Source organism: Sinocyclocheilus anshuiensis, unplaced genomic scaffold, assembly GCF_001515605.1.
Source record: "Sinocyclocheilus anshuiensis isolate Anshui unplaced genomic scaffold, SAMN03320099.WGS_v1.1 scaffold2089, whole genome shotgun sequence".
Taxonomy (NCBI): Eukaryota; Metazoa; Chordata; class Actinopteri; order Cypriniformes; family Cyprinidae; genus Sinocyclocheilus; species Sinocyclocheilus anshuiensis.
This window is the reverse complement of record NW_015549564.1, coordinates 528502-545758: the sequence shown is the minus strand read 5'-3', so window position 1 is coordinate 545758 and position 17257 is coordinate 528502. Positions and strand designations below refer to the sequence as shown.

General features: G+C 38.7%; 1 protein-coding gene across 1 annotated transcript in view; it reads left to right on the top strand.

Annotated features, from left to right (window-relative positions):
- LOC107657215 (neurexin-3b) overlaps window positions 1–17257 on the top strand; it is a 375749-nt gene that overhangs the window by 197388 nt on the left and 161104 nt on the right. Inside the window, exons 13-14 of the mRNA XM_016445239.1 lie at window positions 673–863; window positions 2304–2453. Of these exons, the coding sequence (XP_016300725.1) occupies window positions 673–863; window positions 2304–2453 (341 nt within the window). The remainder of the gene's footprint in view (window positions 1–672; window positions 864–2303; window positions 2454–17257) is intronic.

Genomic DNA, 17257 nt, shown 5'->3' with positions numbered 1-17257 from the left:
TTGAAAATATTACTATAAATTGTAGCAACATGCCCCCCTTTACCTTTTGGATGTGGCTCATGTTTATAACAGTAATCTTGGGGGTAGACTCATTTAAAGTAATGTAATCTTCTGGTTTTAGCCAGGTTTCTGTCAAACAGAGCACATCTAGGTTATGATATGTGATCATATCATTTAAAAAAAAAGTGCTTTCATAGAAAGGGATCTAGTATTATTTAAGCCAAGCTTTATCATTTGTTTATCTTGTTTGGACATGTTTTGTATTTGCTAGTTCGGGGAACAGACAGTCTCTATAGTATCATATCTAGGTGAAATAGTCTCTGTGTGCTGAGAATTAACTGACTTCTGCGACGTGAGGTGGCCAGCAGACGGTCGGTTTAGTCAGTTTGTCTGCTTCTTGACCTGGGCCCCAGGTGTGAATGTAGAAGCCTTGTCCATCCAAACAGATCGATCCACTTGGCCTATCCTCTAGCAGAACATAAAACCTGTTCCTCTTTAAAACAAGTTTCCACTCTCATTGTCATCTAATAGAGAGCCTCTCAGCTGATCAGCTGAGTTTGCTTCAGTGTGTGCTTTAGCTGAGTGTTCTTCAGTGAAGTGCACTTGAATGGATTTGGGACATGAACACATTTGAGCTCAGTGTGTATGTGTGTTTGTTTGTATGTTTGTCAGGTATATTCACTATGTGTTTGACCTGGGAAATGGACCGAGTCTTCTCAAAGGAAACAGCGACAGTCCTCTTAATGACAACCAGTGGCACAATGTGGTGATCACTCGAGATGCCAGCAACACACACACACTAAAGGTGGACGCCAAGTCTGTCAGCCAGGTGGTCAACGGAGCGAAAAATCTGGACCTGAAAGGTCAGCCATACAAGATTCGCTTAAAGGGGTCATATGATGCTTTTTTAAAGATCATTATTTTGTGTATTTGGTGTAACAGAATATGTTGACATGCTTTAATGTTCAAAAAACACATTATTTTTCAAATACTGTACATTATTGTAGGTCCTCTATGCCCCGCCTCTCTCAAACGCTTCGTTTTCTACAAAGTCCCTCCTTCCGACAAGCGCAGTCTGCTCTGATTGGCCAGCTGACCCAGTGCATTGTGATTGGCCGAACACCGCAAGCACTCGTCGGAAATGTAACGCCCCTTACCATAATCTTTTCAATTCATCTTTCAAAATAAATGTAAAGACAGTAAATAATGCTATTAGTTTTACCATCAATTCAAGCCCGAAAGGGGAACAGACACAGTAATGATGCAATACACAAGCCGTGGTTAAGACAGCTGACGTGCTATGATTTCTGAAAGACAGTTCACTCTCCTGTGATGTGACCCTGTTCCCCACACACACACACACACACACACACACACACACACACACACACACACACACACACGTCTTTTTCACCCCACACACACACACACACACACACACACACACACACACCTGGCTGAAAGTTGCAATGAGCTTTTACATTAATGTTCCTCCAGAAAACAACTATCCCCCAGAAATCTATAACATACAATTATAGAATGTTGCGGTATTTTGTACATACATTTTGTAGATGCCATTTCATTTAGTCCACAGCTGACACATGCAGTAGCTGAAGGGAACTAAGAATAAATCCAAAACCTATAAATATCCTCCTTAAAGAACATTCCAGCTTAAAGTTTTCCACTGAAGGCACATCAAAATTGAGACATTGTCTAGTGTCCCGCTGTTCTACAGCAATTGGCCACAATACTCTCCCCTTCTGAAGCATTTTAATGGATGTTTTGGCAATTACTCATTTATATTGTGTTGAAAGCATCCAAGAGGGATTCAGTTGGGGAATAATTAGAGACGGAAACCAGCGAGAGAAAAGAAAGAATTCTTCCATTGCTTCCCAGACTCAATAAAAGCACTTTCAGCCAGTGGAGACTTTCATACATCCGCACTCAGGGCTTTGCTCTTGTTCTGAATGCATGCTTGGTTTCTTTTATTGGTGATCTGAGCTGCTGGAATTGACATGTCAGTATGGTTTTAATAATTCTATTTAAATTAATCTTGATAGAGTGTAAACATAATTGTTTGCATTCCCTCTTAAAGATTCAGTAATTGTCTATTATGAAGTGTGGAATGTGAACACACATTTTGAAAAGAGAAATGTGTGTAGATGGTGCAGTCACATTGCATATCACCTTTTTTTCTTCTAGCAGTGTTCAGCGTGGCCTTGCATGGCCTTGCATGCACGCTAGTCTTGCTGTGCTGTCTGTGACAGAGATGCCTTCTGAAATCTGTCATTACTATTGATTGACACATGATATTCCTGTCTCCTCCATATCAGGGCCCAGCAGTACATGCCAGGAGGATTCATGTGTCAACATGGGTGTATGCATCCAGCAGTGGGAGAACTTCACCTGCGACTGCTCCATGACCTCTTACTCTGGCACCCAGTGCAATGACCGTGAGTAATCCAATTACGCTTTATTTTGCTGATTGTAATATCAAGTAGATTTTTGGTGTTGCCTCATCATTAAGAAAATCTAATTACACGGGCTGTGCTATGTGTCTGATTATTGGCTGCGTCCAAAATCGAGAACTTCACAATGATTATTGTCGGCAATAGAATGCACGATAACAATATTGTCATAAATTTTGAGTAATCATAACTTTAACTTTGTTAAACTGTCACATACATAACATTAAAATGAGAACACCATTTTTCTAGCCTGTTGTTACGGTACACATTCTGACCAGCACGGTCAAGTTCACTTGTGCATTTGCGTCCTTTTGTGCAGATGCAAGTTCCTATATTACAGTATTCTATATCTTATTAATATCGACTATGGTTGGATTTGAAACAGTCATATTCAGTTTAGATGTTTCTTTTTCAAAAACATTGGTGCATTATTAATAATCCATGTAGCTTTTGTTGGCTACAGTATAATATCCGATATTTATGTGATGGGTTGAAAGAAAAAAAGGACCTGATGAAGTGGTTGAAGGTAATGGTATAAGGACTGAAACCTTAAAAAGACCTCATAAATTCACTTGACAATTGCAGTTTTCTTTCCTACTGTATGTTGATGTATTTTTTAGTGAAACTGGAAATTTGGACTATCTTCTGTTTTGGACACACCCATTCTATCAGTGGGGTGTTTTCAGGTTTTTGCAGGTTGTGTGCTGTTAATCATTTTGAAGGTATAGTGCTTTTAGGTGTTGTTATACAGTATGTATAAAGAACCATTAAATGAGCCGGAAACAAGTATGATACGTTACTATTTGTGTTAGTTACAGTTCCTGGACCAACACATTTGGAACACGCAACCAATCATTGCTTTCTAATTTTGGGGGTGGGGTTACAGGAAGGGCTGAGATTGGCTAAATAGAAATATTGCCCTCAGGAACAACAAAGGATGCTGATTCAGGAAAATACTTCAGTAAAAGTGGTTTTGGGTGAGTGAATGATAGTAGAATGACAATGAGGAATGTGTGGTCCATCTATCCAGTCAGCAGACAGGTTAATAAGCTGTGAGCAGTTGTAATGAGGTGCAGTAAATGTTCAAATGTCAAATTAGCCCAGCAGCCTCTCAAACATGGCAAAGCATACATAGCAATCCTTCTCCTCTAACTCTCTCTCTCTCTCTTACTTCTCCCTCTCTTTTTCTGTCTCCATTAATGAAGAATAAGCTGGCGTCTGTTTCTTTAATGATGTCTCCCATGTTTAACCTCCGGCAGTTGTATGCCGTTTCATCACTCTGACATTTCTAATCATAGAGGCAAATTCAATTTCATCCCTCAAATGGTCTCTTGAGCTTGCGAGACGATTCTGTGTAGGGTCACGGCAGTTACAGTGAGTGCCACAGCCTTGTAGGCTTGTAATATTAAAGCAATGATCGTTCATAAGTGAAACGTTTATGTTCTTACGATAACACATTAATAAATCATTCAATATAAAAAAAATGTCTTGCAAGGTGACAAGGTTTTAGTGTGTGCATATTTATGTGTAAATCTATTGTATCCATAATTAAGCTTGACTAATTCATCCTTAATTATCCATTCCTAATGAAGCATAATCAAGCTCTTTTGTTCCGGAACAATGGAGAATTATTGTTTGTTAAAATTATGCACTTCAAAAAAAATCTTTACAAATCTTTATTTCTTTTTCCTCACTACATTTATCAAATAATCATTTTTTTAGACAAGGAAAAAATGGCCAGTGCAGTAAGTTAAAACAATGCAAAAATATGAATTAGGACAAGTAATGAGTAAACAAAGATGTAAAAAAAATTATCTTGGCTGTAATTATTTATAGCTATTTTTTGGCACAGAAGGTCAAGTGAAATGCATTGCATTGAGAGTCTGTGTGGTGTGCATTTTGGAATACTGCACATTATGGCAAATGAAGTAGGTCATCTGTATTTTATGGATGCAAAAAATGTGTTTACCTAGTCTACATGTATTCCAGAACAGGCTAAAGTAGTATGCATATTTCGAACGTAGCCTCTAGGTGGCAGCAATGCACCTGTTTAGCCAACACTAGCATGCAGCACAGGATCAAACTGGAACATGATCCCCAGAGCATGCAATCAGTTCTGCTTGTATTTTCATCACTGTCTTCTTCTTTTGCCATACACATGTACACAGACACATGCACAAACACATTCATGTATCACGCGTCAAACTCTCATTCTCTCTTTTCCGACATTAACCATCCAAATTGTAAGTGGGCATGATGTCTTTTCTCTGTTTGACATCCAGAAACATAGTGACACACCATACAATGCCAAAAACTGGCAAACTACAGAGCAGAACAGGTTGGATCCAGATCCAACTCCTCCCACCTTACATATACCTAAACCTACCCGTCTCCACCCCCTGATCCCTAAACCTACCAATCTCCACCCCCTAGATGTGGATCCAACCACGGCCCCTTGATCTTGTGTTCTGCAGTGAGGGGCTACTGGGTGTTTGTGGCCAGAGAAAGCACAACCCTGCATGAGAGTAATTCTAATTAGAGGGAATAGTTGCCCCTGCATGCTTGCGGGAGAAAGAGCACATGGAACAGCCTTTAATAACTCAAATCCGACTCAGTCCAACAGACAGACAGCCTAAATTAATCAGGTAGACAGACAGGCAGGGACAGTGAGACCAAAAATGAGAACATTGTGTGTGCAGTTAAAAATGGTGGACTCAGTCCGTAACCTAGATTTCAGCTGCAGGCTTTAAAGCGTGTTGTTCGAGCCAGAAGCTTTCTGCAGTTTTTTTTTTGTCCGTGTTCATAAATCCTTCTATTGTGTTACGCTGAAATCGGAGAGAATAGAAGGTGAATACGGCAGCGTATTCATCACGCTAGCCGAGCAACACAACAGAACGCTCAGCTAAGCTCCAACGGACACCTCAGCTTCCAGGGCACCATCTTCAGCCAACTCAACACCTATTTATGAAGACCACAATACTTCTGTGACACCCTCCACAGCAATCCGTAACAAATGTTGCGTGCTTAGCCACAGCATGTGTGCTAATAAGCTAAATTTGCTAATAGGGTATTTCATTCCATGAGAAATGCTAGATTCATTGTTTTGTTCTACAGTGAACTCCTCCCCCTTCCAGCTTTATAATTATTCTGGCTTTTAATTTATCTCAAGGACGTTTGAGCTATAGGCTCAATCCAGAACACTGACCGAGGCAATTATTCAATTTGCTTAATTGAATTAGCACATTCTATCCGTTATTTGCCCGCCTCCTCTCGCAAAGGTCGCACTTGATTGTTTATAAGCCGTTTGAGAGGCATTCTGCACACACACACTCACATACACAACAAATCATAGAAACACAGGGAGAGTGAATCAGTTTAAGTTGGCATTTATAATCGTTTGGACCAATTTGCAATGAATCTCATTGTGAGGCTGTAATCCTGCTGACTGTCTGAATGTGCTCAATCGATTTCTTTCGAAAAATGCTGTTTGCTTTGGTGCTGGTTATTACACAAAATCAAATCTCACATAGACTAAAACTAAAATTAAAACATGCCGCCAAAAACAACACTACTCACAACTTAAGAAGACAGAAAAATAAATGTAGGGATTCCTTCAGTAATGTCCTTAAGTTTGTGTTTACTTGATTTATCTATATATTAACCAATTCTAAATAAAATTGGAACCCACCCAGAGTTATTATACCAAAGCCATGTTGAATTATTTGAAAAACATTTTTGTCACTTATGGACTTAGAGAGATCAATCTTTTTTTTTTCTAAAAATCTGTGTTCATGTTCCACAGAAGAACAAAAGTTGGCGGGTGGGAAAGATGCATATTTTTTAAAAGTTTAAAATAACAGTATTTTTCTCACACACACCAATCGTTTCGCTTCAGAAGACATTTATTCATCAACTGGGGTCGTATGGATTATTGTTTGTTTTGCGTGGTTTTTGAAGCTTCAACTTTAAGTTACATAATATGGACTCACAGAGATGGAGAATTTTTTTCAAAAAATCTCAGTTTGTGCTCCACAGAAGAAAGAAAGTTATATATATCTGGGACGACATGAAGGTGAGTAAATGATGAGAGAATTTTTTTTTTTTTTTTTGGTGTTGTATCCCTTTTAATAGGATGTGGTGCTTCATTGGGTAGTTTTTTGGTCTTGTTTTATTTTCAAGAGGGTCAACTCCTATGTCATCATAAAATAAAAATGGAAGTGCTCTTCCAGAGGTGTGGTTGGCAGTCTTAGATTAAAGCTCTTCATTACAAATCAGGGTCTAGTGCAGGTACATGAGGCAAATAGGACGGGGAGTGTCTCGCCATTTGGGGTCCCTGGAATTCTAGGGCCCCAGGGCCCATTTGGTAATCTTGCCCTGCCAGCAAGCTTTAATAATATAACAAATTTTATCTTGTAGATGCTGTGATGGTTTGAGCTATGCTCCCCAGACTCATTTAAGTTTAGACTCAGCATCTGTTGTTGTGCTAAGGTGTGATGGAGATGTCCAACACCTCATTATTCATGATTGAGCTGTGGGTGAGAAATGCCCCTGAAAGAGCTACCCAAGGCCCTCTCTCTCTTCTGTGTCTCAAGTGAAATAAGGGCAACACATTTTTATGGCTGGACATTTATAACCCCCAGCATATGTACCTGAGCAGTCCCGCCTCTCCCTCCAGCACATGAATAATGCATCAGGCTCCTACATAAAACATGACAGTGTAATGCGGCTGAAGGCAAACAGGTGTTCATGTGCCCCTGTTCCCCAAAATCCGGTTCTGGTTCAGTGTCAGTCACAGATGGAGAGGAAGCCACGCCAGCTAGCTTCAATCAAGAGATTCTGCTTTTTTGTGGCTATGTTTCAGGAAGAGATCCTCCTCACCACATCGCCATGAAAAACATGGCCTCATCTAGCCACAGGGAAATGCAACATTATATCTGAGAGGCACCGCTTTCATGGTGCAAGAAGAAGCTCTTGTACTTTGATGCTAAATGACAGATAGCGTAGCACTTTACGGCGAGCGAGGCTGCTTGTTGGGGCTCTAGGGAGAGCAGCATTACTCCATCAAACAGATGCTATTACACCCACGCACAAGCTAGCGGGAACGTAGATGTCTCTATTAAAACGAAATGTTTCAGGTAGAATGTTCTTCTCTGTAGTCTGTTCATTTGCTAGCACCATGATAGGTAAAGGATTTAGGAATAGATCAGCAAAAAAATATCAACATTCTTTGATTATTTACTCAGACTGTCACTGAAAAATTTTTCTTCATCTTCCCATGCAACATTCGTAGTGACCACATCTGTAAAGAAAATAAAAAATAAAAATATTATTATTTTCCCCCTCATAATTATAATCATTATAATTTTCCAGTCTTTAGAGCTTGTCGGATGTGCTTAGTATGAACTGTCATATGTGTGTATGGAAAGATGAATAATAATAATAATAAATAGCAAATGGGTTTGTGATGACATGAGGGTGAGTAAATAATGTCAGAATTTTTTGTTTTGTGGATTTTTTCGAGGTGAAGCACTAGAGGGCTTTCACATTACAGCTCTCATGGAAGAGTAGGAGAGTTCAGAGCATTGCTGATATTCCTGTTTGAAGATTATTTTCTTCATACCGGAAGCCTGACCTCAGCGTTACCTACATTTAGAACAGAGATAACGCTGACAGACGCTCATCTCTAAACCAGCAGACTCGGTGAATGAGACATTTGTGGCTGTGTGTAGAGATAAGAGCAGCTCTGCCGCTGAGAGTCTGCAGAGGCTTGAGAAGAAGGAAAATGATTGAATCAGTCACATTACAATAACTAAAGGAGCGCTGAACATCCGTCTGCTCTTTACAGCCTGGTGACCTTGAAGCAATGAGTAGGTTCTTTGCTCAGGTGTTTACTGACAAACATACATGCATCCATCAGCACAGGCTCCTGCATTCCAGGGTTAGGCAAAATGTAGAATTGAAGAACTACCTTCCTTTTGCTGGGTGTAAATTTGAATCGATTTGGGCATGTTGAATTTGAATTGGAGTGACAGGAAATGGAATGTATTTGACTTGCAATTCAAAACGTTAAACACAGTCAGACAACAAATTAATGTCATTAGTCCAAAACAAGTTTTACGACAAAACATTTGTAATAATCAAGAATTTCGATTTGCTATGCCTAGTTATTTGATGATATTTTACAATACAAATAAATTGATTAAAAAATGTCCATACTGCACAAAATGTCCACTTCATTGTTTTCAGATAATTTTATAATAACACATATTGACATTAATTTTTAAGCCCTTATATAATTTATTTAGATATAAACACATAAGTGTATTAATAATAATAATAATAAAACTATATTCCATTGATTCTGTAAAGGTTTTTCTGTGTGGGCAAGTGACAAGGATATTTTCTTCCTTAATGTTTATATACATGCATACTATATACATATATCCCTATAATAATTTAAATGTTTTACTTACAAAAAAAAAAAGATTATTAATATCATCTAATGTTTTTAGAAATACCCAATATGTTGTGTGATATTATGTACGTATATGGGAAATTCATTCAGAAAAAATTTTTAAAAAACTAACAAGCAACAGGTACTTTAATTTCATTCAATTTTAATTCTATTTTCTTACATTCAAATTTCAATTTTGCATCATCTGTTATCTCAGTTCAGGGGCTGAAACAGCCATGGATTTTCTATATGGGCAGATAGGGCATTGCTCCACCAAAATATTAATTCACATGAAAACATAGAACTCTATATAAACTGAATCAGTCCTAAATTGTTAACTCATAAATGTGTCACATCAAATGTGTAAATAAATACTGTAGGAATATTCAAAATAGCTACATTCCAGAAAGAAAATGATAACCAATAAAATAATGTTTGCTTTTTGTTTGTTGACGATTAGATTAACTGTTTTGGACAGCTGTTTTAAACTGAACTGAACTGAACTGAACATGACACGTCCGGTGTGCGATACCTGTGAATTGTCCACGCTTCTCGTCAGGTGTGTGACCACTTTAAGATAACATTCTATGTATGTAGAGCCAATCAACATTACAGTGCCATCCTCAGGCTGAATTAATCAAGAACACTAGACTTCTGCCAGAAGTGTTCTGCATGTGTTCAGTCATTTGAATGCAAATCTTAGGCTACTAGCATTTAATCATAGGTTACTCATATAGCCTACGATACAATTCAGAATCTGCCCCATCTAAATTTATAGTCAAGAGCTGCTACTGAATTGAAAGCGTTATCATTTCAGTTCTTAATAAATCCTGCTGCATACTCCAGACCAGTAAACCTTAATCTGCCTTTAAAAATGACCTCTTCTAAACTGCTTCACCAGTTTCCAAAAGTTCTGGGAAATTTTTATCTGTTGTAAGATGAACAACTGTCTATAGATAGTTGGTAAGACAGTTGAAGGAGTTGTGAAGTTATTGCATGAAGATCACGTCACACACTTCCCATTGATTCTATTGATCGTGGCCGCAGTCTAGGTGACGATATATTTTATTTATGCATGCCTACCAATTCTAAACCTTTCACAAGGATGCTGAAAATATTATCGGCTCTCACGTATAAAGTAACTTTTGCCACAGTGGTTTTACGTGAATGTCCCCTCAAGTTTAACAAGCTGTGGTTGGTTTGAAATCAATAGGCATCTTCTTATTTGCTGAAGGCCTTTTTTTCTTTTCTGAATTGATGTACTTCAGGTGTATGGACCTGTGGTGGAAAGCAAATTGTTTGTCATTGAAGAGAACATTTTATATGCCGCTCAGTTTCTCAACCTATTTAATGCATTTCTTGTTTTCCTCTGGTGGCAAGATTTAGGGATCAGAAAGTTTTTGGGTTTTGTTGTCTTGTTCTGCTGAGACTTCAGCTTACGTGTTCTAAGCTGGTAAACTACTCAACCAATAAATGCTCAGTTACACATAATCCTTAAGAACATATTGGAGAGCATATTTTTATTACCATCTGAAAATATTGACCGTTTGTTAAGGATTGTGGAGGTTTTGTGGAAAGGTGAGCTAAATAAAATTATGGATATTTTTTGACTAAATGTTCTTTCCGGTGTAAATATGCTTTGGTGCACCATTACATTGAAGTTTAAGGAGATGCATACACAGCACAAAATCTTGTTACATGCACATATGTTGCAATGGCATCTTGTTTCCCTTTTTTCAGTATTTGACATCATGAGCATTATGTTTTTAAAATCAAACAGATAAACCTTTTTTAAATAGATAGACCAATCAACATGAAATAATGTTGGACATCTTATATGTATTGGTACCCTATGGACAGTATGTTCAGTAGGTGAAAACTGTACTACTGTCTGGCTGATCTAACCTCAGCAGTCATCTATCAGTTTGTATTGCAAGCGTTAAAAATTATCTACTGTCTGGCTGATCTAATGGCGCTTTGCCACTGCATGGTACGGCACGGTACGGCTCGGTACGGTTCACTTTTTGGGGGTTTTCCACTGGGTACAGTACCTGGTACCTGGTACTTTTTTTAGTACCACCTCGGTTGGGGTTCCAAGTGAACCATACCGTTACCAAAACGTGACGTGTAAACTCTGCTGATCCCGGATTGGCCAGAGAGAATTGTCACTACCTGCGTAACTGAACTTGCGACACAAACACAAAAGAACCGCTAGATTTAAATCAGCACAGCCAGCGAAGGATCAAACGCAACTGTTTTGAACGAGCGCACCTTTTTTTAACAACCAAAAAGTTTTGTTGTCTGCTGCGGAAGAACAGACGTTCCTCTCGTTGATAGCAGAGGAGCGGATCCAGCGAGAGCTTGATGGGGCGACGCGGAATGAAAAAGTTTTTTTTAGAAGTCGTGATAGTAGAGGCGGCACAACTATAACAACATGTCTGAACTGCAGTGGAAACGCAAACCGTGCCGAGCCGAACCGTGTCATGCCGTACTGAGCCGTGCCGATCCGAGTCGTACCACGCAGTGGAAAAGCGCCATAAATGGTCAATCTGGCATGCTTTACTGGGACTATCCCACCTTTGTATTTTAATACACATGGTTTCTGGAATTCTGCAGTTGTCACTTTTAGATCATGCCCGTGACAAATAGCTTTACTGCCGTGTAATTTTATCAACCTTATCAGAGCACAATGTGTCTGCAGCTAACAGATCCAACTGTGATCATATTTGATCAGTTCTCAGAACTGGCATTGTTACCTACTGTAGCTTGAAGCTTGCTTTGAAGATTCATGCTTAGCTGTTTTTTGTTGTTGTTGTTTATCAGCTCTGTTCAGTGTCAGTGCTCAGATTGAAAACCTAGGATTTCCAAGAAACTGCCATTTTTGAGTTCCTCAAGATAAACCCCTCAAAGAGAATACATACTGTATTTATTAGGGATGTGTTGATAAATTTGCTTAATTAGTTTGAATTGATCTTCATTTTGATGAACCAATATCGATAAATTCCACAGATCACTGTAGCCATCCTCAGTTCAAGCGACAGCGTCGAGAGCACATAAACAGATCGGCTCTTCCTCTTTACTACTATAGCATGAAATAAACAAATGAACATCAGAAAATATTTTGAAAGAAAATAGTTGAAAAATAATGTCACATTACATTTACCTCAGGAAAACATTTTGCTAAATATATGTACTATTGTAACGGAGCCGACAAGACGAGAGGCGTGCGGATCCATATGCAAGCTTTTATTAAAGGGGTCATATGATGCGATTTCAAGTTTTTCTTTCTCTTTGGAGTGTTACAAGCTGATTGTGCATAGATAAGATCCCTGAAGTTGCAAAGACTAAAGTCTCAAAACCAAAGAGATATTCTTTATCAAAGTTAAGACTCTGCCACGCCCCCCTAAAACGGCTCGTTCTAACACTCCCCCACATATCTACCTCACTATGTGGAAATATTTGCATAATGCTGCCCAAATGTGCACGCAAAGAAAGAAGGCGTGGTTTCAGTAACCGCAGTTAGTGTTGAAGCAGCCATGTCAGGGAGACGCTGTGTGTTTCTAGGCGAAAGCAAAAGCACTTTATTTGGCCTTCCGAAAGTAGATGCATTTAGGAATCTTTAAGATTACTTACAACAGAACAGCAATGCATTTTATGGACGACCGTTTCGTGAACCTAGGAGAGGAGGTAATTCTGACTTTGCTATGACAATCTGGCGCTTCTGAATCAGCTACTGTTTTGTTATTAGTTTAAGTATTTGCCATTGACTGTTCAAATGTGGAGTTTTGCGCATTGTGTGTGTGTGTGTGTGTGCGCGTGCGCGCACGTGCGTGTGTGAGGAGTTTGTGATTAGTGCAATGGAGCATGGGAAATGTAGTCCAGGGTGATGTCACCCTGGACTACAGGAACACACCGTAAAGGAAAGGAACACACCGTGTAAACGGGTCTGGGTCCAAATGCAGGTTTATTTGACTGCAGGGGGAAAAACAAAGTAAAAATTCAAAACAGAGAACACAAACAGAGCTAAGACTCTGACACAATGGCTCAGAACAGAAAATGGACTCTGACACAATACGGCCACGTAGAGCTTGCATCAGTCCCGTGTAACACACTTAATAATCCGCCCAGAGAGGCGTGGGGAAGGCGTATAAATAGCCCTCAGGATGGGCAACAGCTGTGTGTGTGTGAGTGTGTGCACAGGTGTGTGGAGTCAAGGTAACGGAGTCCGGGAGGATGGGAAGTGGCGACCTCTGGTGGTGAGAGGAAGAACACCAGACCCAGACCCCTGACAGGTGATGTGTAACAGTCTGTGTAGTGTAAGAGTCCATGTGGAGAGCGGGTGACCTCTGGTGGTGAGTGAGCGGAAGTTTATAGACCGGATTCGTGACAACTATATTGCATATGAATTATATTTTTACTACACCTGATAGTGATGTCTCATTTATATTATGTAAATCTGTCTTGAAAACAATTTGTATATTGCAACTACCATTTTAATGTTTATATTTCAACAACAAATTGGATTAAAAACAATTATAATTAAAAAAGGTGGTATAAAAACTTTCTAATATGCATTGTAAATGTTGTGTACAACTATGTTATAATAATACAATTGACAGGGTTTCTTGCATAGTTTACAGCATTACATGAGGATGTTTTCCTTAAGAAAAATTGTCATGTACTGTACTTGATATACAGTAGATATATATCCAAATGAATCAAATCTAATCAAATTGGAATCAGAATTGGAATTGAATTGAATCAAGCTTGTGAATGGATTCGATTTATGAAATCTATGTCAGTACCCAGCCCTAGTATTTATTGGTCATTTACTGTGAGAAATAAGTCTATCATTGACCTTTACAATAAGGAAAAACTGTAATTACAAAAAAAGAAAACTAGTAATTAAAATGCAGCTGTAACATAATATGTGCATTATTCCCATCTGTGATGATTGATATTGGTTTAATTTCACATAGCTAATTTTTATTTATTTATTTTTTTTTTTGTCTATTGTTTTATCTGTGTTTTCTGAGCTTATCGACTCTTCTCACTCCTGGATGAAATGCCTCTAATAGACTGCGAATCTGTCGTAACCTTTCCAAGGAATATAATACTCAGGAAGCAAATTAGGACACCGATGTCATTTAGATTAAGGCTGAGCCCAAGAATGTTGTTATTACATTCAGTGGGTGACAAGGGACCCAATTACCAGACAGGACTGATGCAAGCTGTCAGTTGTTTGTGAACTAAATCTGCTGTAAAGGGTGATCTGTTTAAGCCCACTGAAATGCTTGAATGCAGACACATTAACATCAGAGTCTCTATGTTTTAGGTCAAAAAACATTAAAATAACACAGATTAAATAAAATAACTCATGCACGTTCATCTTCCCCGCTGCTGTAACGTTAGCAGTTTTACTAAAATGCTATGCATTTAGCCCTATGTGACGTCTGTTTTTATATTGTTTGTCAGCACACATAGCTTAAGTTAATATGTATCTGGATCAACTAGCCGAGTAGATCCATAAATATAAATGTTTATTCATAACCATGCTGAAAATAAGCCACTAATGTTAGCTGATGCTAACTGTCTAGCTAATGAGCTTGCTGGTGCTAAATTGAGGTAATTAAAAAAAAATAAAGTTCAAATATTTTTAATCAACCACATTTATTCATTACATCTGAGGGAAAAAGAAAGGATGTGATGTTCAGAACATGGTAACTACAGTAATTATCAAAGTGGGAAGTGATGCCCTCTGGGGGGCATTTGGCCAGGGGTGTTTTTACACCACAGACAAGGTTTGAGAAAAAAAAAATCATTTTGAAAATCGAATTATATTTTCCTTATTATATAAATTATTTCCTTATTGGTTATTTTGGGAAAATCCCAGGTATTTTGAGCAGTACGATTATAAAAAAAATATATGCTAATATAAAATTAAATGATAAAAGTAGCCTATATAAAACTGCAAATTAAACATTAATCTATCGGTACTTTTTACTTAAGTACATAAAAAATCAAGTACTTTTGTACTTTCACTCGAGTAAAATTGAAAACTGAGTACTTTTACTTTTACTGGAGTAATATTTGATTATACGGATCTCTGCTTTTACTCAAGTACTTGATTTGTGTACTTCGTCCACCACTGCATATAAATATACAAATTATTTAAATCCTGCAGCAGTCACTTGTATTTAAATGATTGATTATAATGGGTGATTATAATGTATTTATTGTATGTGTTATGTTGCTGCATATATATGTATACTTCTTACTAAAAAAAATAATAATTCAATAAATAAATAAACTAACTAACTAACTTACTAAATAAAAAGACAGAACTGCCTTTAAGGAAAATAAAGTAAAAGTAAAGTAAAAGTGTTTCCTTCTTCTGAAAGTTCAGAAAAGTTGGAATGAGTAATGTGCACTTTAATGGTGCTTTTCTTTCTGTTTGGAGCTCGACAGCCCCTGCTTTTATACCAGATTTTGCAGTCAAGTGTATCTGTCACGAGTCTTGTCCATGAACTTCCGTCTGCTTGCCACCAGAGGTCGCCCTCCCTTTATATTGACTCTCACACCACACAGACTGTTACACATCACCCTGGACTACATTTCCCATGCTCCATTGCAATAATCACAAGCTCACCTGAAACCAGTCACACACAGCTGCTACCAATAACACACACTATATAAATCAGTCTCACACCACCATTCAATGCCGAGTATTGTTCAGCATTTATTGCTCTCCTAGGGATAGCTACTTTACGGAGCCCTTCCAAGTTCATGAGTCTAGCCTTGTTCATAGTCTTTTTTCTTGTGTCTTGATCCTAGCCTGTTATCTCGTCCTGTCTGATTTCTGCCTGCCCTGAAGTTTATAGCCTGTCTTGGATTTACCCTTTGCCTTGCTGATTCGGACTGTGTTTGCACCTCGATTGGATTATTGCTTGTTTTGGATTCCTCTTTTGTCTTGCCCTCTACATATCTGTTTGCTGGTGTCCGACTCTTGCCTGGGTTGACCCTGCCTGTAAATAAAAGCTTGCATATGGATCCGCATGCCTCTCGTCTCATCGGCTCCGTTACAGTATCAAAAGCTTCATTTTTACCATCAACATCAATAGACAATCAGGTCACAGGGCCCTCAGGTAATAAATACCGAAAACATCTCAAGCAACTCCACAAAGAGGCATGTCTGCCTTTCTTTTGTTTCCAGTAAACCTGTTCATCCTATTGACGTCACTGTTCTTTGGAATCCTTTGTACAGTTCTTTGCAGTGAAAGAATGTTCTGAATGGCTTTGTCTCTGATCTTTCCCAGCCAATTACACAAATGCTGCATCCTCTCACCAGGCTCTTGGCACCAGTGTCACTCCCCGTCCTGATCACTCATTACCGCAACTTCGCTGTCACGGGCATCTGTTTTGCTTCCTTTCGGTAGCTTTATGTACTCCCCATACTTCAGCTCTGCACTGTTGTAATCATAAATGGTGACAAAAGCCTGAGATGTGAACAGGCTGGGTGGAAGGGGACACAGAAGGGTCTTTACGGACATGCCAGGTTGGCGCAGCATCATCTTTCCTGCTGTTGGGCTGTCGGCATTTGGCTCGCGGTGGTTCCTCATTCCTGACATTGGGCCCTCCCCACTGCAGCAACTCGGCGGGACTTAGTGCTGCCCTCGGCTGCCTCTTGCTTGGTCTGCGAGGGCAGAAATCGGAGTGATTTATTGCATGGTTCATTGTCTAATGGCTGCATTCTGTGAGGACAACGCTGGCTAATGAGTCTTTTAAAATTAGCTGTGCCTCACAAGAGATGAAGAAAAAGATGAGTGTGAGGTTTTGTGTTAGTGTGAGACAGATTTTCCTTCCTCACCTTAAAAAGATGACACGATAAATAAAGGAAATGTCTTGTTTGGTTCAGTGAGCGCACCATTCAGCATCAGACCGACACCATTGGGGTTAATTTAGTTACTCCCTCTGTGCAGATGAAACGAATGGACACTGAAGCTCTGGTTTAATATTGTTATTTTAGTTATGGAGCTACCTAGACTTTCTGTTGTTTTCTATGACTGTTGATAGTCAGATTGTATAGTATGACCCCAATGAAACTGAGCCCACACAGAATGTACAACATCAAAACTCTTTTTTTTTTTTTTTTTTTTTTGTCAAACTGAACAATATAGAAAAGTTACATCAATTTTTTTTTTCCCCTGTACAGATACTGTATTGCCTTCTTGTCAGTGTTTATATGGAAAATGGAATATAGCAGTTACCTGAAATGTTTAACTAAACGTTGGAGAAAATCCTCACTTTCATTGGTTGTATTGTTGTTTGGTGAAGC